The sequence below is a fragment of the Bactrocera latifrons genome, unplaced genomic scaffold (assembly GCF_001853355.1).
Source record: "Bactrocera latifrons isolate USDA-ARS-PBARC rearing strain unplaced genomic scaffold, ASM185335v1 scaffold_116, whole genome shotgun sequence".
Classification (NCBI taxonomy): domain Eukaryota; kingdom Metazoa; phylum Arthropoda; class Insecta; order Diptera; family Tephritidae; genus Bactrocera; species Bactrocera latifrons.
In genome coordinates, this window is record NW_017534586.1 from 5,952 (window position 1) to 28,766 (window position 22,815).

The following is a 22,815-nucleotide window of genomic DNA, read 5'->3' on the forward strand; positions in this document are numbered from 1 at the left end:
AGTTTGGAGTACTCCAATTATTTGAAATATTTTGATGAAATTCGAACAATAAGGTAACAAGGTCTGATCTCTTTTAAAAAATGAAGAATTTGTAAAATATCATAATTGCAAAAAGTAATGTAATCTCTCTACAACTTCACCGAACMATCAACATTAATTTCCACAGGTGTTTTGAGCAGATCTAACGATGCAATAATATCGATTCCGTTGATTTGTCTTTTGAAAATTTTAAACTTTTACTTTTGTAAATGCGGTTAAGTGCTTTCAACTAATGATATAAAAAAAATGAGTGGCAGGAAACTATCCTGCAACTCCGTTCACTTGCAATCAAAACATAATTCTTGCAGAAACTGCTTTACTTACCGAATGTTCTGCCAAACAATGCTCCAATTCAGCTKTCGTTAATGTAGTAACTGTCGACAAAGTGGGGGCCAACTCAAGACGCTCTTCCATTTCACGCAGCCACTTGCGTAATTCTTTAGGATCGTGCCACGATAGTTCGCGCCGCTGTGTTACACCCAACAACTGAAATTATAAGTCAARCGATAACAATTCATAACGAGTATAAAAGCATAATTCACCACAGATTTGAACACTCACCTCAGCGCAATGCGATTGTTCACATTCCACACCGTTAGCTACGTTGTGATCCGCAAGATGTCGCTCTGTCTCTTTGCAWGTATCCAAAAGGTTTGTGTCCATGATATAATTATAGTTGGTTTGTATGGCAGCCCAAAGATCGTCTTTAGCCGAGCCAAGCCCAAACGTGGCACTGCTTTGTAGGCTTGACGAACTATAACTGTATCCGCTGCCCCAAGAATAGCGGTGGTTTGCGAAACTGCTAGTACTGCTTTGACTTTGACTAAAGCAGTGAGCTCTTACCCCCAACGTAGCGTTGACTGCATTGCGTTCTATGTTTTTCTATGAAATATAACAGTAAACACAAGTTCATATTTAGTTTTATTGTTATCGCATATATGTATATGTATGTATATTTCAATAGGTGTTTCAACAAAAGCATATTTAGATTAGATTATAAGATTCCGTAGTAAAACGTACGGCAATTGTAACTTCCTATAGCAATAAAATGCCGAATATGATTAGATTCAATTTTAATGTAATATCTCGGGCGTAAAGCTAAAAGCAGTAATGAAACTTCGATGTGAAAGATGCACATCGCTCTGATCGACCTATCGTTGAAAAGTCGATGAAATTATGGAAAGGATTGACCTGGACCGTCATATAAGCAGCCATGAAATCGCTAARAAACTTAACATTCATCATCAAATGGTTTTGAAACATTTAAAAAAGGCTGGCTACAAAAAGAAGCGAAAAAGATCATGGTCCAAGCGTGGCGAAGCTCAACAAATGGTCGCAAGGCCAGKATTGACGCCTCGAAAGGCTATGCTGAGTCTTTGGTGTAATTGGAAAGAAATTTTCCACTATGAGCTGGTCCAGCTTGGTCGAACGAAATATTTTACATTTTAGTGTCAACAACTGAAGAGATTGAAGCAAACAATCGAAAAAAACGGCCAGTACTAATTAACAGAATGAGCTTCGTCTTCCAGCAGGACAACGCTAKACCACACACATATGTACATATTTGATGACTYGGCAAAAACTGGGAGAGCTTGGCTGGGAAGTTTTGATGCATACACCTTATAGCCCTGACCTTGCACTATCGAACTACCAATTGTTTCGGTCAATGCAGAACTCCCCCAGAATGAAGTGAAGTTAACTTGAAAAGAAGCCTGTGAAAATTACTTGTGGCAGCTTTTCGCCGAGACCCCAGAAAAGCTTTACACTGGTGAAATAATGGCTCTAGCGGAAAGAAGACTAAAAGTGGTCGACCAAAATGGTACATATTTGTTACATTAAAATTCATTATAAATAAAAAAAAAATAAGTTGAAGTTTGATTAGAGATACGAAAAGACTTTTTCGACTAGCCAATATTTTTCTGAAAAGCTCGGAAATATGTATATTACCGAAATTCATGGAGAATCTTTTCCTTATACTAGTATTATCTTATGTCAAAAAAGGATATAATAGGCCCCGCATAGCTAAAATCTTTTTCATCATTATAAGTTGTTTACATAAAATTGGGTACATATTCTCAAGTAAACTTGAGTAATGGCAAACGTTATAGCAATTTGTACAAATCTTTCTCTAGTCCCAATATAATCGACATAGTGATTTCCAACAACTTCTCGAAATCTCATATCGCTAAAATAATATTGATATTAAAGTTAATAGCGTAGTTTAAATATTTCCAAGACTTTAATTTTTGCAAATTGCAGGGGTAACCGAACTTAGYCCTTCCGTACTTGATTAATATAAGTTACTTAACAGGCAATATTTTAACTRTGTGTCAGCTGCTAAATGAGTAATGATACAAAGTAACACACTGATCTTTGAAACAATTAGCATTGCGAAGCATAGGTCTGCGCTAATTAAAATACTGAGTGAATACAGTGAAAAAATAGTTATTCCAAAGTTGAAGTGATTTATAAAGATACATTGGAACAAGCATACATACATATCGCTTGGTAATGAGAAGTGTCACAATTAAAAAAAATWTAAACGCTTTTATATTTTTATAAGGCAACTTGTGCGGAGCAGTTAAAAATTAACTGATTAAACTCAGCCTTAGGGTGCGTGCAGAGTAGACGCTGAAACCTGAGCCACTTTTAGCAAACTCACACTAGTTCATAAACAATAGTAGTGWATTTACATGCAATATGTTGGCAACTCTCATTTTAAGCAACAGTCGCCATTTTTATCAGAGAAAAGCACAGAAATCAAAGCTGTCATTCTGACATATCCTTTGGCTGAAATTAAATGGCGAAAGGTTTAATTTCCCTAATTGAATAAAAACTGTCAACCACCGGACGGGACGTGATGCATGGAGCAACTATTTCTTCTATTTCTGAGAGAAGTTAACAGAATTGTTCATTTCAGGCAAAATAATTCATTCATAAGATTATGTATGGAGTATCAATGACGTAAGTATAAAAATTGCAACACACATAAATAGTATGTAYATTGTATGTGTATGAATATTGCATTAGCCTACATTATGGTCGAAAAGGCAAGTAATAAAACCTAAGCAGTCATAAGTCGCTCACAAACGCACAAATACAATAATAAGAAAACACACTTGCTCAGCACAAAACTGGTTGTACAAATATTTCTCAACTCGTAGTCTTCTTATTCGGCTTTGTCTACCTAAAGCAGCTGCCAGTATTATTTTGTCGCACTTTTTGTTAGTCATCAAAGTCCAAGGCTATTAGTAATTTTTTCATGCAGTTTGCATTTCATCGATAGAGAATCGGAAATTCTTAATTTTCACGCACACTTCGAATGCAAAGTTGTCAACAAGCCCTGGACTCTCTTCCCAGATGAAGTGGTAGACGGCAAAATAAGGAATAACGCAGTATGGCCGGTTGCATAATTTGCAAAATAACCAAGAGAGCAAGCTAACGCAAACCCGCTTTGAAATACTTGCCACCATGAAAACGATTCCTAGTCGAAAAGACGAGTTAGAAAGATGCAAACTCTCACTTGGAAACTTGCAAATAATGGCTAAAATCATTATTCTATGCATGCAATATATGTATATACATATACATGTGCACACACATGTTCATGTTCGACATAATATACATATGTACATGTACGTTAATGCATGCCAGTAACAAATTAACGATCAACTGTTAATTGACATAATTTCTTGAATTCGGCATTCTCCGCCCAACTTCTCTCTCCCATTATTGAAACTATGATCGTCAATTTCAGATGATCAACAGGTAGGCAGTGCTTGACTTTTAGAACGACGAGTTCTCTAAAAGCCTATCAGATTGGACTGACCGCACTGCATTTAGCTTCAAAGTTGTTGTTGTTSGACCGCAATTTGTGTATTTGCGGTTGCTTCCTGCAGCTCGTATCATGTTTTCTAGGTCGTTGGAAATCTAGGAAATATCTATTGCTAATTTAATATAGAACAAAAAATAAGGTGGCATTTGAATTTAAACTGCGCGCATCGAAGGATTTGGAGAATTATTTTTTTTAGGCTGGTAGTACTGTCAGTCACATTTATGTCAAATTTCATATCAAAATATTCATTAATGTTTGAGATACGTGTCGTTTGACGTGAGCTGCTAAAAGTGAGTTTTTCGTTTTATGCGATGTCGAAATTTGTTGAGCAAAGAATTTGCATTAAATTTTGTTACGGAATCAATATTATGCTGCGGATACGTTGAGGATGGTGCAGAAAGCCTTTGGTGATGAGGCTATGTCTAAAAAAATGTTTACAGGTGGTATAGTGAGTTGCAAGCAGGCCGTGAACGTGTCGAAAATGAAGAGYGTCCAGGGCGACCATCAACCTCAACCGACGAAGCTCACGTTCAGCAAATCAAAGATTTGGTGTTGAAAAASYGTCGATTAACAATTAGRGACCTTGCTGATGAAGTTGGCATATCGAAAGGCTCAGYCAATACCATTTTGAAGGATGTTTTGGGYCTYAAGCGCGTCMAATCTCGACTGGTKCCGAAAACATTGAATTTTTTGGAAAAAAASGCRTCGCGTTGAAGTGTGTGAAACGATGMTTTCCGACTACCAGGGTGTCRCGAAACGCTTTATAACTGGCGATGAGACTTRGATCTATGCTTACGACCCCGAAACAACCGATCAATCGAGCGAATATCGTGCCAAAAGAGAGCCGAGACCAAAAAATCGCRCCAAAGTCGTTGACTGTTTTCTTCGATTATTGTAGTGTTGTGCATTAAGAATTCCTTCCAACCGGTCAAGCAGTCAACAAGGAATATTATTTGAACGTTATGCGTCGTTTGCGTAACGCTGTCCACCTAAAAAGGCCGAAATTGTGGAAAGACAATTCTTGGTGTTTGCACCACGATAATGCACCATCCCATACTGCCCTCGTAATTCGTGATCAATTCGCCAAAATCTGAACTCATAACGCTCCGCAACCACCGTATTCACCTGATCTGGCGCCGTTCGACTTCTGGCTGTTCAGCAAGCTCAAAAGACCGCTCCGGGGATACCGCTTTTATACGAGGAGATTCAAGCCGCAGCGAAGACGGAACTGAAGGCCATCCCGGAAAGTGGCTACAACCAGTGTTTCGAAGATTGGAAAATCCGTGCATATGTGCATTGCATCGGGAGGGGAATACTTTGAAGGGGATGAAATTGATTTGGAAGAATAAATAAAGAATTTTCAAATAAACGCAATGTCACCTTATTTTGTGGGCTTTATGTATATCAAAATTAATGTCTGTTTCACTCTACTGTGTTCTAATTGCTCTGCAGGGACCTGAAAAATACAAAATATTCCTTACAGGAATTTGATTCAGATTGGTCAGTTTCCGATCCGAACAATTTCTTCGGAGATTGCACTAATGAAATGCTATAGTGGTTCAATATCGGCGTTTCTGAGCAGTTTCTTGGAGAGAAAATCACGTGTGCAAATTTCTAGATCGATATCTCAAAAGCTGAAGGATTAGACGCACAGACAGATGAACATGGCTAGCTTCGACCTGCTTATAGGGCCTCTCTTGTTTTTTTTTTTTTGGTGCTACGAAATTCGTAGCAAACTTAATATACTCCATTCGGGGATTTACATAGGTCGAACTCTTTCGTTCTCTATGGAACGCACTTCAAATRACCAAGGAAAGCTCGAGTTCGGGTGCAGCCGATTAGTAAGTTTCTCTATATACGATATATACATCCATAAATAGACAATTGATATAATAGATAATTGATAATTTAAGAATATGAGTTACAGCACCAATATACATATCTTTACTTACTTTCAAACTGTTGTATGGACGTTCGACATTTAGTTTTGCTTTAATTACGTCACGACCCTCAGACTTCTCATCGTCCGGTGGCAGCGATGTCATTGAAACAGAGGCCTTCATATTGGCCGTACCGGAAGCGATGACGTTTATTGGAGGCTGGCAGCGATTCCCATCAGTGGCGCCTTTGCCAATATTATTGCTGTTTGCTTTGTTGCGTGCTTTATTGTCTTCTCGTTTCTTAGAGCTTTTATTGCGTTTCTTTTTGGCGCTGGTACCAGCCCCACCAACACCGTTTTTGTTGGTTGCCTTCGTATCGGGTATGGCTGGTACTGCAAATTCGCCCACTTTGGAGTTGGGCTGCATCTTTTCCGGATTTTCAATAGTTGTAATTGCTAAATTTACCAGTGTTTTCGGTATCGAAATAGGATTTGTGTTTGTGAGTGTTGCCGTGCTCATCTGCGAAGCATCAACATACACCATGGCCGCATTTTCAGTCTCTTCGTTATTGTTAACCGCAGCTGCAATCGTTTTCGGCGCTGCTTCGGTTAAATTCTCACCTGCCGATTTGCTAATTGGTGGTGTTATTGTTTTTATTGGTGAAAAATTCGATTCTTCATCCCGACAAATTTCACTAGTGTCAGTACTTTGGCTTGTGCCCTTTACTTCATGCTCGTTTATATTTAAATTTGTATACGTATTTGCATTATTAATTGTATTTCGTATATCTAACGTTTGTTCGTAGTGTTGTGGTTGCATAAAGTTTACCTTCTCCCTCTTCGGCGAATCCATTTTCGTTCTTAAGTTTCCACATTAATTAGCTGATATCTCTGATGATTTCACAAAAAAGGAAATAGGTATATTTGCAGTCACTATCTAAAAAAAGAAAAGATAAGTATGTATTAGTCTTTGCTTAATGATTTTCCATTATTTAGATTAGTTATATCAGTTATTATACCAGTTATTAATTTTAAATGGGTTATGTGTAGTGCTCCATGAGCTTCAATGATAAGAACTTTTAAAAATACACTCACACAATCATATTCAAGACCAAAGTTGAGGTTATCTATGCCCCAACCTTTGACACGCACAGATACCTGGGGGGAATATCTAGAAACTCTTTCATTCAGGAAATCAAAAACCGAGACTTAACGAAGCCCTACASGAAATAGTCTAACGGAGTCAAAACGCACAACCGAGGCTTCCAATTGACTGGGCCATTTCGTGAGATAACACGTTCACCAAACTTGGTTTTCAATATATCGATTGTGACATTCGCTGTGTGGCTTCTGGCGCCGTCCTGTTGGAACCACATATTGTCCAAGTTCATACCATCTGATTCGGATCAAAAATATTCGGTTGTCATTGAACGATAGCGGTTATCATTCACAGTAACGTGCCAGCCTTGATCATCACCGAAGAAGTACCGTCCAATGGCGCCGCCGGCTCATAAACCGCAACAAACCCTAACTTTTTCGGTATGCAATGGTGACTCATGGAGTACTTGTGGATTGCTGCCTGACTATTTTTTATTTTATTTTATTAAAGCTTACATAATAAAAAAATTATTATTATATAAACTAAAGTACGCAGCGCTAGCATCAAAGGCTTTCGGCTGACTCTCTCTGCCTGACTAATAACGCATATTTTGCTGAAATAGTTTCGTCAATTTAGTCAGAAATGAGCCTCATCGCTAAAAATTATTTTTCGATGAAAATCCAGATCATTTTCAAGTTGTTGCTCAGCCCAATTCACGAACATACGACGATGCTAGTGGTCAAGCGGCTTCAGTTCTTGCGTCAATTTGGTCTTGTAAGGATGTAGGCCAAGATATTTTGGCAAAATTCGCCACAGCGAAGTCACAGAGATGCCCAACGCTTGAGAACGACGTATGGGAGACTGATTTGGGTCTTCCTYAWTTGATGCGCTAGCGGCAGCAATATTCTCGACACTACGGACATTTCTTTATCTCACTGGCACGGGTACATTTTGTACTGTGCCTGTAGATTCAAATTGTTTCACCAGACGCTCAATTGTTAACCTGACAGGACGATTTTGACGACCATAAACTGAAYATAGCGCTCTTAARGTGGAGGCCACTGAGCGACTATTTCGCCTATATRCAGAGAGACASACACATAAACAGRCGGGCATGGCTAAATCAACTCAGCTCGTCACTCTGATCATTTATATACTATATTCTTTATAGGGCCTCCGCCATTTTCTTCATGGTAAACTTAATATATCCAGGGTATATTTAGGGTAAAAGAATTACGATAAAGTTTGATTAATGTCTTTACCATAAATACTTTTTATAAATTTAATTTTGTTATAATAAACTCATAATATAATAAACCTGAATAAGATTATACATATTATACTAAAAAATGCGAATGAGCTAACTTCATTGAAATCGAAAACATTTTACGCAAAGTACCAAAGTCTAAMGCAGCATTCTTTATTTTCTAAAAGACTAGCAGTTGTTTTAAATTTAATAAATTTTGTTTTTGTTGTAATTTGTTCGCATTTCTAGCAAGCAGAATTAGCCTCAACCCATCCAAAATTTTTTGTTACTTTTAAGTCCGATATCTTATCGTGGTCGTACACTCCATCGATGACGGGAAATAAACATGTCCAATATTAAGAAGAATATCGGTCTCTGACATTTGGTAGATAGCGTTAAACTCGTCATTCACCAACAACTCTCTGCGTGCTTTCAGTTCTAAATTTAGCCAACAACACAACTCAMTTTGAGTGAGAACGCAGTCCGACTAGAAAAATGTGTAATTTCTGCCTCATTTTGAACATATGTCGCCAATTCRTTTCTGCAGGAAAACGAAAACTCAAATGCTCTTTTAGGGCTATATGGAAGCGATGAATCATCCAGCGCCAGCACAAAAAGTGGAAAGAATCAGACAAACGCAATAGTTGTCTTCCAACTGAATACCAAGGCTACGCACCCCAAACAAATATGTGGTTACCGCACTGACGAATTCACGCTCTTTGCTCTCGCCATAGAATTAAGGTGCGGCCCAATACGATGAACGAATAAGAATTAACAATTCAAAAAGGAAGTTGTGCGATTATCGGCGAATATAAAATATTGGACAAGATCAGTCATTGGTAATGTTTGTGGTATAGTATACTCATTTGTATATATGCATATAGATAGGTATGCATGAATATAAGGAAGATTTTTTATTTCGTTATTTAAAAAATACTTTTAAAGTAAACATATGCATGGATATGTAGAAAATATATAAATAATCCAAGCCGAGATCAACGACTGGTTTACAGCACTATTAACTTATAAATAAAAGTTTCCTTGGTTCAACCTTATAAATCTAGCATTGACAACAGGTAGGACGAAAGCATAACAGGCAATTGGAACGAGGTCAAGACGAAATATCTCCYGCCATCAAACAAAYAGTCGTCACACTCGCGATTAGGCTCCCACGTCACTGTTAACGATCATAACTTCGAAGTCGTAGATAATTTCGTCTATATTGGAAGGCAAGGAAGGACCCCACTTCGTTGAAAACGTTGTAAAGACCAGGTGSAAAGAGACCWGGCTACACTTGGAATCTACTATTGGCGCCAAACAGCCAAAGAAGAAGAAGAAGAAGTATAGCTGTAAATAATGACGCGTGAACTGTTACATATTGTGTTGAGAGACCAGCGAAATAACTTCATTGTATTTTAGTTTTCGAAGTGTGACAGTTCGTATACATTCACTTAGAGAAATTTGATTACTGTGTGAATCGTTTTGGATAAAAGGGTAAATTTGAATTTTTGAAGTGAAAATATTGAAACGTGAAACCTTTATTCAKACAATTTTCTTAGAGTTGCCAAAAGGTCACGAGGAAAATTATTACTAGCTGAGGAAAAGGGACAAATTAAGGCCTGTCACGAGTCTTAGCTTTTAAAAAAATTGGAAGAATTTTAAACTATGCCATTTCATGAAATTGCTCAATTACTATAAACCCCGAAATAATGATGGAAACACTAAAATCACACCAACGCAAAAAAGGGAAAACTAGATTGTCAACTAAAGAAAAGTTCTGTCGGCAGAAATTGTCCTCACATTACATTTGCCAATAAAAAGAGTTAACTAATATGGCATATATTAAAATCACCTGACCATGTTGACAATACAAAATGCCTTAAGAAAACTCCAATTCACGCTGAGCTTTACAGAAAACCATATTCAGTAACGCGCAGAATGGTCGAATTTTTTATTTAACCATGAAAAACTAATAAATAAGTTTCAATGAACAAGAGCTTTCCGGCTCAGCGACAGTAAAATTAATATAACTTTATTGTCATTCATAAATAACAAATGGATTGCATATTCCGGCAAAGCAGGGTTTCAATGCATAAATGCTTTGCATGACATCGCTATATAAATTAAAAAATGTTTTATATGTTGCGKTTACCCGACAGCAGTCAATATACTTCATTTATTTATTCTGCTCAGGAACTAAATACTAACATTATATTGTACACTTGTACTGGTGTTCGGGATTATACATAGGCCGCTGTACATGCGGTATATACTCGTACGTAAATTGTATGTATTGAATATGGTCGGAAGTCTAAAGTTTCGATATTTTCTCTCAATAACAATGACGTCATGCCATAAAAGCTTACATATACGAAGAGGCGAAGCGCAATTAGGATTTTATTATAAATTTTTTCTGAATATTTTTAAGTCGAAAAATGATATATCCGAAACAATCACGTGGTAAAATAGAAGTAGTACTACGTGACGGCTTGGCGACTTGAAAACTGATATCACTTATACCACTATTATGAATGGACGCTATTGTACCGTCGCCGCTCTACTAGCCATGTGCCAACTGCGTTTGTGTTTACATTTTTGCAAATTGGTTGAATATTCCGCTCTGGCTGTTCCTCTTAGATACCTTTGCTTTATTATGATACTCATAAGTGTGGGACCTATAGGGATATCAGAGAGGGTTAGTGGGCGCATCCTAAATAACAATATCAGCCTTTTATTAATATAGCCTCTCTTTTCATTCAATTTAATAAAACTAAGTGAGTCCATAACCTATAAAGTATGTAAGTTAAATATAATATCATTCGGCTTAAACCGCGAAAAAACCCAGCAGCTGCCTAAWAGCCTGAAATGTCTATAGCATATGTAACCAAGCCCATTGCTCCAAACCTAATTCAAAACTTCCGATGACGCCTTAAAATCATACAATGCCTTTGTATACATACATATATGTACGGTAACAAACGAATCGTACTCATTGCACTGTACTAAGTGTCCGATTACCTTAGATTAATTTCACTGAGACTTTTAATGGGAAAAGTGATTCAACTGTTCTCATGCAGTCCAACATTAGCATGTATTTAAGCATTACACTTAAGTTATACTTGAGCAAAGCAACTCCTTACTCAAGTTAGGAAGGGCTATGTTCGGATGTAACCGAAAACTTTATAATCCGTAATTTGAAAAGATAAAAGGCGGGAAAATACTCTCAGGTGTTGCAAAACTTTATATTAAATTAAGGAAATTATTACCCTGATTTTATCCATTATCCAATGCATACACTTGGCTAAGGCAAGTATTGACCAATTTACCCACTTTTCGCGAAGAGGAAGCTATTATCATACATAAATTCACTCMGAATTTCAATACTAGACCTTAAATATGGACCGATATTTTCGGTAAAAAGTCGACTATAGGCTCTAGGGTCTACAAATTCGGTAATAAGGTCTTTAAAAAGTTAAGCGATTTCGAAAAATTTTTAGGGTATTATTTGACGAAATAAATTTACCCTAGATTGTCAAAAGTATGATCAATAATGTATAAAAGCTCCGAATAAAATTACTCAATCCACATTTAAGAAACAAATTCGCAAAAAAAAGTATTTTTTTTTTTACCTTAAAACCTTAACAAAAATATAGTTTTAATAGTACTACATATAACATTTACATAAAATTATCTTCCAATTAGTTACGTGCAGAGTAATTTATCTTATCGAATTTTAGCATTAAGTGCTATATTTATGAGTACCAGTGTAGTCAAACTTGATTGCAAATGTCAATAAATTTGGCAATTCGTTTATCATTGTGGTAGTACGAAGGTTGTCGTTTATATTAGAGGTTAGAAAACTAAAACAAAGAATAAAATCAAAAATAGCTTTAATGTTTTCAAAATATTCTCAATTAAGATATATGTATATACTATTGCATGCGTCTAAACCAATTATGGAAGCTCTTTTGCCACTCATATTTAGGTATCTCTCACAGTTGACCTCTTAGTTTACTTCTTTCGTGCGAGAATAAAAAGAATTCATTCAATGCCAAGTTTGGACTTAGGGTGGATTATTAATCAAATCGAGGCATATTGCTAAACAGTACTATTTTTGCTGGAATGCGTGTCAAGAACAAATGAGACCTCAAAGACGTTTTCTTTTGCCGTTAGGCTTATATACTTTTTCTGATGATTTGCGAAACAAATAGTCTTTTTATGTTCTTAAGACTATTCAACGACTATAACAACGTAAGCGGTACTCGATAAAATCTTATATGAATATCTTATATGATTGATTCCTTTAAAAAAAATCAGAGTAAGTTAAACTGGTTCTACTAGATTGCAATGGCTGATGCCTGAAGTGATGTGATGGTTCAATGTTCTGGACATGATCGATTTACTCATATTTTAAAAGCCAGTTAACGAGCGATATCCTGCCATTTTATTTTTGAAATTTTCTCCAACAAGAAGAAGTGATAATAGAAAATCAAACACACTTCCCCATGCAGTTTTTCACATATGTACACACATATACACATGCAAATATGTTGCTTGGCCACTTTTAGTGCGTTTGGGCAGTACATACGCACGTACTCACTTGTTTATCTTCACTTTCCTCCATACACGCTAAACAATATAAGAGTCAGCGTGATTGCACTTTAAACTTCAGTGCCACGATGTGATGCACTTAACATTTTTTGTATTTTCATTTGAATGCATAATCATTTAAAGAATACTGACTCTATTGAAAATATTCCGGTCAAGTGAGCAATCAAGCGAAATTGTTAAAACGGATTACACATGTACATACATACATACAATCAACAAAATTAAGTAAGAAAGTATAAAAAAATATATAAAAAGTGATAAGACTAAAATTGATGCGCTCGGATTGGTGAGGTCTTTGCGGGTAAATGTGGTCTAATGAGCCACAAAACGTCTTGTGTTTGAACCCTGTCTCAAAGCACAGTGCTCGGCTTGCACATATTATATCCAAGATGCTACTTTTTCCATGATKCTCCATTGAATGACTATACCTTGGCTTATATACGTTAATCAAATGCTCTAATTTCTGCGACTTCCTACCGCCATACAATAATTTTCAGAATTAATATATATTATGGTACAGATGTCGTGGCCTTTAGGCTCATAGTCATACGTGAAGTTTGATTTCAGAGCAAATATACACTAAATTTTTTTTCTTCTTTCAATAAACACCCATAACTTACGTTTGGGCTCTCTGAAGTTGTAGAGTGTAGACGCCAGCGATTATTTATATTATTATTTAGAAGAGGATATTTATTTAAATTATTTATACATAACATATAKGTATGTTAACTCATATTGTAAATATGCATGTATGAAATCTCTTAATGACATTGATATGCATAGCTTGGCTGGGAATTAGGACACTCCCAAGCCAAATTGTTGTGTTTTGTTGTTATTTCTTGTTATGCTGCTGACGAAAATACTTCATTGGTCAGGACAGCCAAACAGGTTGGTTGACTGCCTTTGGTGCGGCATCTGCACGGAGAAGTCACGTCGTCGCGACGCACTCAAGTTAAATTCGTAAGCTGTAAAATCAGGTGCAATTTCCACCACAACAAGTTTCTTTTTCAGTTTTATACTATTCACAGGAACACACATTTTGATGAGGAAAATTCACCAATTTCAGTTGCGTAAGTGGGCCACATTCCAAATTTTATGTACATTTGAGGTTTAACAAATTTAGCTAGAATCCCTTCATATATRTATGTTTTCGAAAAAAAWTTTAAATTAAATATTTCTACAGTGACTTTACAAAAGCGTTTTATTGAGTACACGTAAGATTATATTCAATAAAGTTGTTTCTTACGATTTAATTCCCAATTTCCATAATGTCTTGAGATGTATTTAACGATGAAAAAGCGCTAGCTAAGGGGGCAGCCTGCTTTAGAGGCTTAAAAAAAATCGATTTTTTTTAGCATCTTTTTGGGAGGGAAAGAAATATTTGATTAAAGCGAAATTTCTATGATTTATAGGTACATATATGTATATGTATTTAAACATTTTTCACAAATTTTTTGGATACGAAATCTTTGATAATCTGCCTTTGGGCAAGGTACAGGTCGCAATTACAACAAAAATAAATATTTTTTTAATAATTTATCTACTAGTTAAACGAAAAAAAATCAAAATTAAAGTGTATACTTTTATATATTTTTTAAAAATTGAAAAAAAAAAAGTAGTTTTTGACCAAAAAATATGTACTTTTTTTATTTTAATATATGTAATGTACATATGTTCAATYTTGACTTTTCTTAGTTTTTTAGTTTAAATAAAAGATAATTGAATGCCAAAGATAATAAATTTTGCCCCAATTCCAACGACGTTTAGTTTTACTCTCAATCCTGCCCGCCAATTAAGGAAAATCGTAAAAATAAAAAACCGAGAAATCTAGCGTCAAAGTTTTCGCTTTCTGCCCAAGCGCTATATATGTATCTGCTAGACACTCGGTCACTATTTCCCTTCTGGGTTCGAAAATATTTCGAATTCCCGTCTATAACTTTGGCGACATATTCTTAGATCATTTTTAAAGAGATTTAAGCAGAAGTAAAATTCAATTTTTTTAACCTTCTAAAGCAGGCCCCCCCCTTAAAGCATCAGAGCTCTGTACGAAAGGTCATATACTCAGAATTGTGACTGGCATCTGCATATTGCCGCAAATAATAATCCTGTTCCAGTATCCAACRAAAACTGTAATCTACTAGCCTTCCGCAAACATGTACAAAACATAGAATTGTACATAGGCGCTGTAACCGAACTAATTGCGCTTCAAACTGTAAAYTATACAAGCTCGAATGAGAGAAATCTTTAAGTAACTGACGTTTATCGATAGTCGGTCAACGTAAGACTGTATCAATAGCTCTTAATTCATTTATTATTAAGTAATTACATTTCTAGTGGAAAGTGACACTACTATACTATCTAAAGTCCTAAGCATATCAAATCAATAAGAAAAGTCATAGCTGCATAAAATGTTACCTGAATTGGTATTCTAATTGGTTTCGCATTCACCGTATTCCTCATATCTGGTCTAAAACAAGGTTGCAAATAATTTATAAAAAATAATTGATTTTACATCATAATATTTTCTTTTTTAAATCCCGATTGTAGTAAAAATTTATATAAAAAATTATTTTTAAACCCACATAAAGAATTGAAAAAAATTTCATATAGTAATTAAGAATTTAAAGAAGGAATTTTGGGGTACATCGTGTTCTACTATTTTGATATAGAGATCACGCAGAGACATCACGTTCAATACTCTAAAAAACTGTATTTTTTAAATAAAATTTTTGATTTGGAGTATTCGCACAAATGATCAAAAGCATCTCAACACACACAATGTTCTTTACTGATAATTGCCAAACTGACTGCGAGAATAAGCAGATATGATCACGCATATTTCTATGTATGCAAATATATGTATAGACATACATACATACATACATACATATGAAAGTATGAAAATAAATATGCGCCATAACAAGTTTTTTTTAAATCTATGTAACGTGCACTCACTCAAAAAAAAGCTAATGCTCATTTCCCCATTTCCAATTTGATTAAAAGCTACACATACATATGCGTAAAGCGTAAAGAGCTTCTCTTGCATTGACTGGATGGGCATGATTTTAATGAGCCAGCGAATAACTTATGKTGGTGTCAGACAGCTATTTCTATTTTAATCACACCGATCGCAAAAGGGAGATACAAAGAATTCAAAGACCTTACATATTTTTACACGCTTATATGCTACAGTGTAGACCTCTACTCTATAAGTGGTACACATCCATATAAAAAAAAAAGGATAAATATTAAGCTAGATTGCAATTCAAAAAGTATATGACGTTTTCCTAACGGAATGTTAAACAATTTAAATTTTTAATCATTTTCACCTTCCTGCCCATTCTCACACTTTCCGCATGAATCCTCACCCAAAACTGCAATAATTTATATGTAAATTGTATGTAAACATTCTTACTTCGTAGCAGCCACTTGTATGTGTGTTCACTTAAATTTTGTTTACATTTACATTGTACATATTACAAATTGAGGTCAATAATGTTGTATGGGCAATGTGCTCTCATTTTAATTGCATGGCTTCTTAAAAAATCGGCCTTAATAAGCGATTCAAAAGTGGATATTTTAAACTAATTATTATTAAATAGGTATAGCTTTTTAGGAAGAAATTGTAAGTTCGATAATGCAAAAATATATTTTTGTGCATATCCATACAAYCGTTAGGTGAACAGAACTATTATACTCTGTAGCAACATGTTGCAAAAGTATAAAAACCAATAAACATCTAATCATCTACAACATATTCACTTGATGAATTCTTTTATGCAAAAGCGGAAATATGGTTCAATGTTTATTTTCTGAATCCAACAAAAGTTCTATAGAAAGAGAGAAAGAAATTATCTGCATTTTGGATTTTCCAGTCCTTGCACCGAACATTTTTTACCATAAACATATGGACATATGTACGCATTGGTATTCACAACCGCCAGCTCTCAAGAATATGTATTAGACAAACAATTTAAGACTCCTAAATATAGTATAAGTAAAAATAACACATTTTCTTCTGTTAAATTGTGGGGATTTAATATTATACTTTTGTCCCTTCGTTTTTTCGTAATTGACCAATTGTAAATGCATACGAAAAATGATACTCCTAATGCTACCAATTGCTGTGCCTTGGTTCTCATTTGGGATTTACGATCATGTCATAATATCGTTTTAAAAATATGCTATTTTTTCTCTATATTTGGTTAGTTCAAGCTGCACATTGGATATGTAYAAGCACATGTACCAATATAATGCAGTAAGTACTTAATGCTGATCACATTGATGAATATTACAGTTGTCAGTAGCTTCAGAGCTCAGACGACTATTTAAAATTTTAGCGTTCTATAATAGTGAATAGCCAAGTATTTAGAAATTATTGAAAATACGTAGWCTACTTTACTTTAAACTAGTACATCTGCTGATATTACCTTTACGATGGGTTGGTATCTTTTGTTATCGCTTCTCGTTTCGGTGCTCTTGATATGTTTTACTTATTTATGAACAATATATGCATGAAGCTATTTTCTTTCATTGAAAGAAGTCATGCGATACATTGGGTATAACTCCATATAATATATCCAAAACATTCAAATTTTATTTTTATACCATGGACACCTGTTCTTTAATACGATCACTTATTACAAGGAAAACACTGTTCAGCATTGCATACGTCTTGTGGGCATAACATATTTGTTACTTCTTGTTTGCTTGGACTTTGCACATATGTTTCTTTCACTGTATCAACCCTGTGTTTTAATTAATTTCGTTCACCAGTTATTCACATATTCTTAATATGTGCATATGCACATATGTATCACCAAAAGTAAAGAAAAACAGTAATTTTGGTCACATTTGTTTTGTTGCACTCTACCAGTTTAAAATTGCCCTTTTATTATTTGTATACATTATTTCATTGGTAAATTATTTTAGCCACATTTTCAATGCASTTATCTTAAACTTTACACACCTAACCATACAATCTCTATTAATTTTCTGCTCTTTCATGCACTTTGGTTTCGGTACGTTTTGCACCAYCAACTTCTTATTACTTCAGCGAAGAAATTGCTATTACTTTGCAAAGAATTTAAAGCAAATATATAACACTATTGGTAAATTTATTTTTCTTCCTTCATAACTAAAGACGAATACTTTAGTTATTCTTTAATTGAATTAATTTTAATAGAAATAAACTTTATTCAATTAATTTATAACACACAACACAAGCGAAAACGAAACACTGAAGTTAGTTTTTAAAATGCCGGACATACAAATTACAATTAGCCGAACAGAATAATGATAATAAGTTTCTATAAGCAACCCTGACTCAGGGTTGCCTAACTCCATAAATAACATTCTCGTTCCGTTCCGATAACTTTCCATTGTTTGCAACATTTTCAGTTTTCATTTTTAGTACTTATTTACGGTAGACGAAGATTGAAATATTTAACTCCAAACATTGTTATCAAAGTTCTRTTGCTTGAAAATCAAGCTCAATCGTTCATCTCTATCAGAAGTTCCCTAATGGGAGGAATATGGGAATTTCGTCGAAACAACAAAAAAGTTTGTTTATTTAAAGGTGAAAAAGTATAAACATTTTTAAGGATAGTTAAATCAATCGAAAAGGGAGTTGTAACAAAATATTTATTTTTATTTTCAAACTATTTGAAACACCCTAAAGGGAGTTGGTATTGACAACTGCAGAGAACCATTTTTTGCATCCCTGCAGTCGAAGATGTAAAACGAGCAGATGTTGAAAAATCTACAAATTCGTAGAGTAGATTACTATTGGTAAAATTGTTTTATTATTGTTGATTCAACTCTCTTATATACGGTTTAAAAATTTATAAAGACCTGTGAAGCACGTAAAGGAAGTGTCTTATTATAACAGAAAGGAATAAACTGGAGAGGCTTCATTGAGTTGCAAGTAAAAATATAATAAGCACTCTTTCAACCAAATGAGAATTGCGGACATAACATTTGTAAGAGCCTAAAAATGTCAAATTTGCAACGCAGTATTCTCAAAAATAGACTACCGCCTACAATACCTGGTGGTCGGATTGGAAGAAGGTAATCTAGTAKTTTATTCCTCGTCTTTGTATTTCATATTCGGCTATTACCAAACATATGTAAAATTAAAATTTGTTATAGCGACTCATTTAAAAAGTCCCGAATTAGGGATTTCAAGCCGGCACYCTGGAGTGAGTTCTTTGCTGAAAAAGAAGACGTGGTCTTAGACGAGAATCGTACTTTCCGTATATATCGTACAAAAACCCCWGAGAAACCTGGGCCGATTTTACTACTTCTTCATGGAGGGGGTTATTCTGGTCTGACATGGTCGCATTTTTGTGTAAGTTAATGTACATGCAGTGAAATTTTTATACTAATCGGAGTTATATTTGTTTAAGGTGGAAATAACCCGCATTATTCATTGCCAGTGTCTTGCAATCGATTTACGAGGTCATGGCGACACTAAGACAGAACTTGATGACGATCTTTCCTCAGATACACTTGCAAAGTATACATAATATACAAACAAAAGATATATGTARAAATACTTTTCTTTATAGGGATATAGGAGACCTAGTATTGCAGCTTTACCAAGAAGATATTCCTCCCATCTACCTTGTTGGTCATTCGATGGGAGGTGCTATTGCTGTTCATTTCGCGCACAAGGCAATTGTCCCAAGTATAATTGGTATAACTGTAATTGATGTAGTCGAGGGAACCGCTATGGAAGCTTTGGCTAGCATGCAAAGTTTTCTACGTTCGCGTCCCACTCACTTTAAAAGTATTCCAAATGCTATAGAATGGTGTATTAGAAGTGGCCAAATAAGAAATGTAGAGAGCGCCAAAGTTTCAATGCCTGGTCAAATCATTAAGTAATAGTTTAAATTTATTTGTTTAGACCAATATTAAATAAACACTGTGTGTGTGTATTTTCAGTTGTGCAACGCAGCAGCTAGCTACAAACGAACTACCATTGTCTGAAGATGAAATCGAGGACAGTGCCTCAACAAGTAACTTTACACATCCTTTCAGTATTTCCGAAGATGAAGAAATGGGCAACGATAATGGAGGTGATTCCGTTACTTCAGCTGCTAGTACCGCACTCGGGGGAGAAAATGATGGTAGCTCGGATTCATCAGATTTTAARAAACCATTTATTGGACACGTTGAATCTCCGAAAAGGTACTTGTACATACTTTCCGTAGAAAAATATTGTGTACAATTTTTACATTTTTATTAGGTATACTTGGCGCATTGATCTGTCCAAATCAGAAAAGTACTGGGTTGGTTGGTTTACCGGTTTAAGCGAAAAATTTTTAAATTTACGTGTCCCGAAACAACTTTTACTGGCCAGCATTGATGGTTTGGATAAGGCTTTAACTGTTGGTCAAATGCAAGGTATATACATACATACATATGTTGAATGGGGAAAAGAGCTTAGTGTTGTTATATTTTCCACAGGGCGTTTTCAAATGCAAGTGCTGGCGCGTTGTGGACACGCTGTGCATGAAGATCGTCCACATGAGGTAGCGGAGGTTATTAGTGGCTATCTTATACGCAATCGATTTGCAGAAGCAGTTGGCGAATTTCACTTTCATTTGCCATCATGTTAATTTTTACAGTGCCAATTAGCATTAGAGAAAAATTGGTTATAAAAAGGATTCATCGAGAATGCAATCAAATTCAAAGATTTAATTCGGAAAGTATATTTCACATAGAGAACGAGAAATATATGCGAAAAACTTAAATTTAAAGCATGTGCTACTAATAAAATATAACTAATAAATTATTTATTGCAGTTAAACAATAATCGTTTTTACTGTTTTGCGCCCTAGTGTATTGGTAACTTCCTACCTTCCGTTTGCCCTTTAATAGAAAAAAGAAATTTTCTTGTGATTAAATGTGTATGTGTGATGGACACAAATATTAGGAAAAAAGTTCGGTGATTAACCTATTTTGGTGATTCACATTTACTCTGTATGACTATACACTTTTGTGTTGCTCAACAGCAAACACAAATTTCCAATAAATTTTTTAATGTTTAGAAATATTTATAATTGGACAAAGGATCGCTCAATAATCTTACATCTTGGTAAATTTAAATATGAAAAGGATATAGTGTCAACTAATGAAATGTGCTTGCAAAGTGCTGAATATAGTTATGTGTATATGAAAATATATGTACTATTTAGTTCGATTTTGATTTAAGGTAAGTTACTGCTAGTTATTGGATGAAACTCTGTCTCGGCTTCCAACCACGTTTTACYGCTGAAGTTAGCCTTTCGCTTTAATACCGAGTTAAAAGCTGGCACAGTTAATTTGTATTGATTTTAATTAATTTTGTATACAAAATAAAAATGTGCACCTTTACTCCACGAACCGAATGCCACTTTTTTTAATTTGAATTTTCGTTTCAAGCGCCTTTATATGACGAAGTCGTTCAGCTATTTGTTCACGAACCTCATTCCGGAAACGCTTGCCTTCACCTAATTCTTCCATTTCAGCTAACCAGTTTGCGCGCTCATTAATCTGATCTAGAACTATAAAAATATGTAAAATATTTGTCCAATTTACATGTGTCAGACATTTACGTTCATCAATTATATTTTCTTCTGTGGCRTGGGAGTCCGTTCTGATTCGTGGCTTACGTTTTGCCTTCACTGACGTTTCTGYAAGCCGCATACCTGACATAGCTTCTTGCAGTAGTTTCTTCTCTTTTTCTGTAGGCATCCTATTCGTTGGCCTTGGTCGGTAAGAGGGTAGCTTGTAGGCGTCACTAGCTAAAATCTGTTCAAGGCTCTTTCGTTTAGCAAGATGAGCACGTTGCAGGATATCAAGCGCACCAGCTTCTGGATCTTTTGTGTTTATAGGTGGTGGCTCAGGTTTTGGCAATGGCTCCCCATTTCGTAAGTGATAGTTGATCTTTTTCCGCATCAGCATTGACATTTTGGACTCAGCCATAAGTTCTAAGGCAACATAATATATAAATACCATAAGTGCACACTTAATGTACTTATATATGAACAATCTTTGGTTAAGAACCTTTCAATAAATCCGCAGTTTCTTTGCTGTACTCTATTTTAGGACTGTGAAACATTCCTCCTTGGGCAATGCGTTCACTTGGCCACATAATAGCTTTATTGTCCGTACTTAGAATACTTCCGTTATCCTGCATAGGACCCCCTGTGATTTTGTCCTCACACCGAGTTTTTTCCATTTTAAATATCCACGTATACACCAGTCTATTTAACAAATACAGATTTATAACAATCTACGAATTTGTATAAAAATAAAAATTACGCAAATTGACATTTTTTTGAAATCATACTTATATTTTCAGTAGCTCAAATAAGGTAGCAGTACTTTATCATATCCGCAATAAATTGTCATGTAGATAAATAAGCCAAACTGTTTGGAGAGTGTTTTTAACGCCATGGTAACACTCAGGTTCTGTGTAACTAAAGCATTGCGTAAAGTATTTGGTATTTTTTTGTGCGCTCCCTATCATGATAAATAGCGGTGTTATAGAGAAGGAAAGGAAAACACAGAATACTTATCCAAATAGACTTTATTTATGTCGATATTAGATATTAAATCTGTTTAAATTTGTTATTGTACTACACAAAGATACAAGATTCGTATGTCGTTAGTTATTTTAATTTTTCTTATTCATCTAACATACAGTTTCATAAATAAACAAATTATTAACAAATTAACTAACATGATATACCTGACTGATATTTTTTTTATTTTAGTTTTCTCAACACAAATTGTCAATAGTTCTTAATTAATTACAAGCTTTAGCATGTGTTATCGTCCTTTGCTCTGAATTTCTTTACTATTTGCGCTTGCCTTCGAATGTAATTTTTTTTTAATATTTTATAAAAATGTATGACATGCACTCAATAAGTAAAAAGTGAAGGTATCGGCCGAACTWATCTGTAAGCTAGGGATAGAAAAAATTTCTTCTAACATATAAAAATAATTATAMAATTTTACTACAGTGCGTACTCAGTGGATCACAACTTGCATCCAAGTTTTATCCAATACGAAAAAACTCAAGTCAATTGGTTTTTATGCAGGGCGATTTCAGTTCG

The 22,815-nt window shown here is 34.9% G+C and overlaps 3 protein-coding genes across 6 annotated transcripts; 1 reads left to right on the plus strand and 2 right to left on the minus strand.

Moving 5' to 3' along the window:
• Window positions 1–363: 363 nt before the first annotated feature.
• On the minus strand, window positions 364–17,941 carry LOC108976871 (the record flags this gene model as incomplete). Its single annotated transcript, XM_018946255.1, has 4 exons — window positions 17,140–17,941; window positions 5,827–6,690; window positions 601–921; window positions 364–525 (listed from the first exon to the last, which is right to left on the minus strand). Coding segments are annotated over exons 2-4 (1,263 nt in total), but the record flags the coding sequence as incomplete, so codon positions are not given.
• A 454-nt stretch (window positions 17,942–18,395) lies between these two features.
• Window positions 18,396–20,522, plus strand: LOC108977116 (protein phosphatase methylesterase 1). 2 transcript variants are annotated; one of them, XM_018946663.1, is made up of 8 exons: window positions 18,396–18,499; window positions 18,561–18,778; window positions 18,860–19,058; window positions 19,117–19,226; window positions 19,279–19,590; window positions 19,655–19,900; window positions 19,959–20,116; window positions 20,180–20,522. In XM_018946663.1, the coding sequence occupies exons 2-8, from the start codon at window positions 18,705–18,707 to the stop codon at window positions 20,329–20,331; spliced, it is 1,251 nt and encodes a 416-aa protein (XP_018802208.1). In that variant the 5' UTR covers window positions 18,396–18,499; window positions 18,561–18,704; the 3' UTR covers window positions 20,332–20,522. The 2 variants fall into 2 exon arrangements, with proteins under 2 accessions (XP_018802208.1, XP_018802200.1); XM_018946655.1 differs by having other exon boundaries at window positions 18,414–18,778.
• Window positions 20,520–22,178, minus strand: LOC108977125 (UPF0193 protein EVG1 homolog). Of its 3 annotated transcripts, XM_018946687.1 has the most exons (5): window positions 22,047–22,178; window positions 21,761–21,989; window positions 21,310–21,684; window positions 21,084–21,258; window positions 20,520–20,584 (listed from the first exon to the last, which is right to left on the minus strand). In XM_018946687.1, the coding sequence occupies exons 2-4, from the start codon at window positions 21,933–21,935 to the stop codon at window positions 21,086–21,088; spliced, it is 723 nt and encodes a 240-aa protein (XP_018802232.1). In that variant the 5' UTR covers window positions 21,936–21,989; window positions 22,047–22,178; the 3' UTR covers window positions 20,520–20,584; window positions 21,084–21,085. The 3 variants fall into 3 exon arrangements, with proteins under 3 accessions (XP_018802232.1, XP_018802223.1, XP_018802242.1); XM_018946678.1 differs by lacking the exon at window positions 20,520–20,584 and having other exon boundaries at window positions 20,738–21,258; window positions 22,047–22,176; XM_018946697.1 differs by lacking the exons at window positions 20,520–20,584; window positions 22,047–22,178 and having other exon boundaries at window positions 20,738–21,258; window positions 21,761–22,030.
• Between the last annotated feature and the right edge of the window lie 637 nt (window positions 22,179–22,815).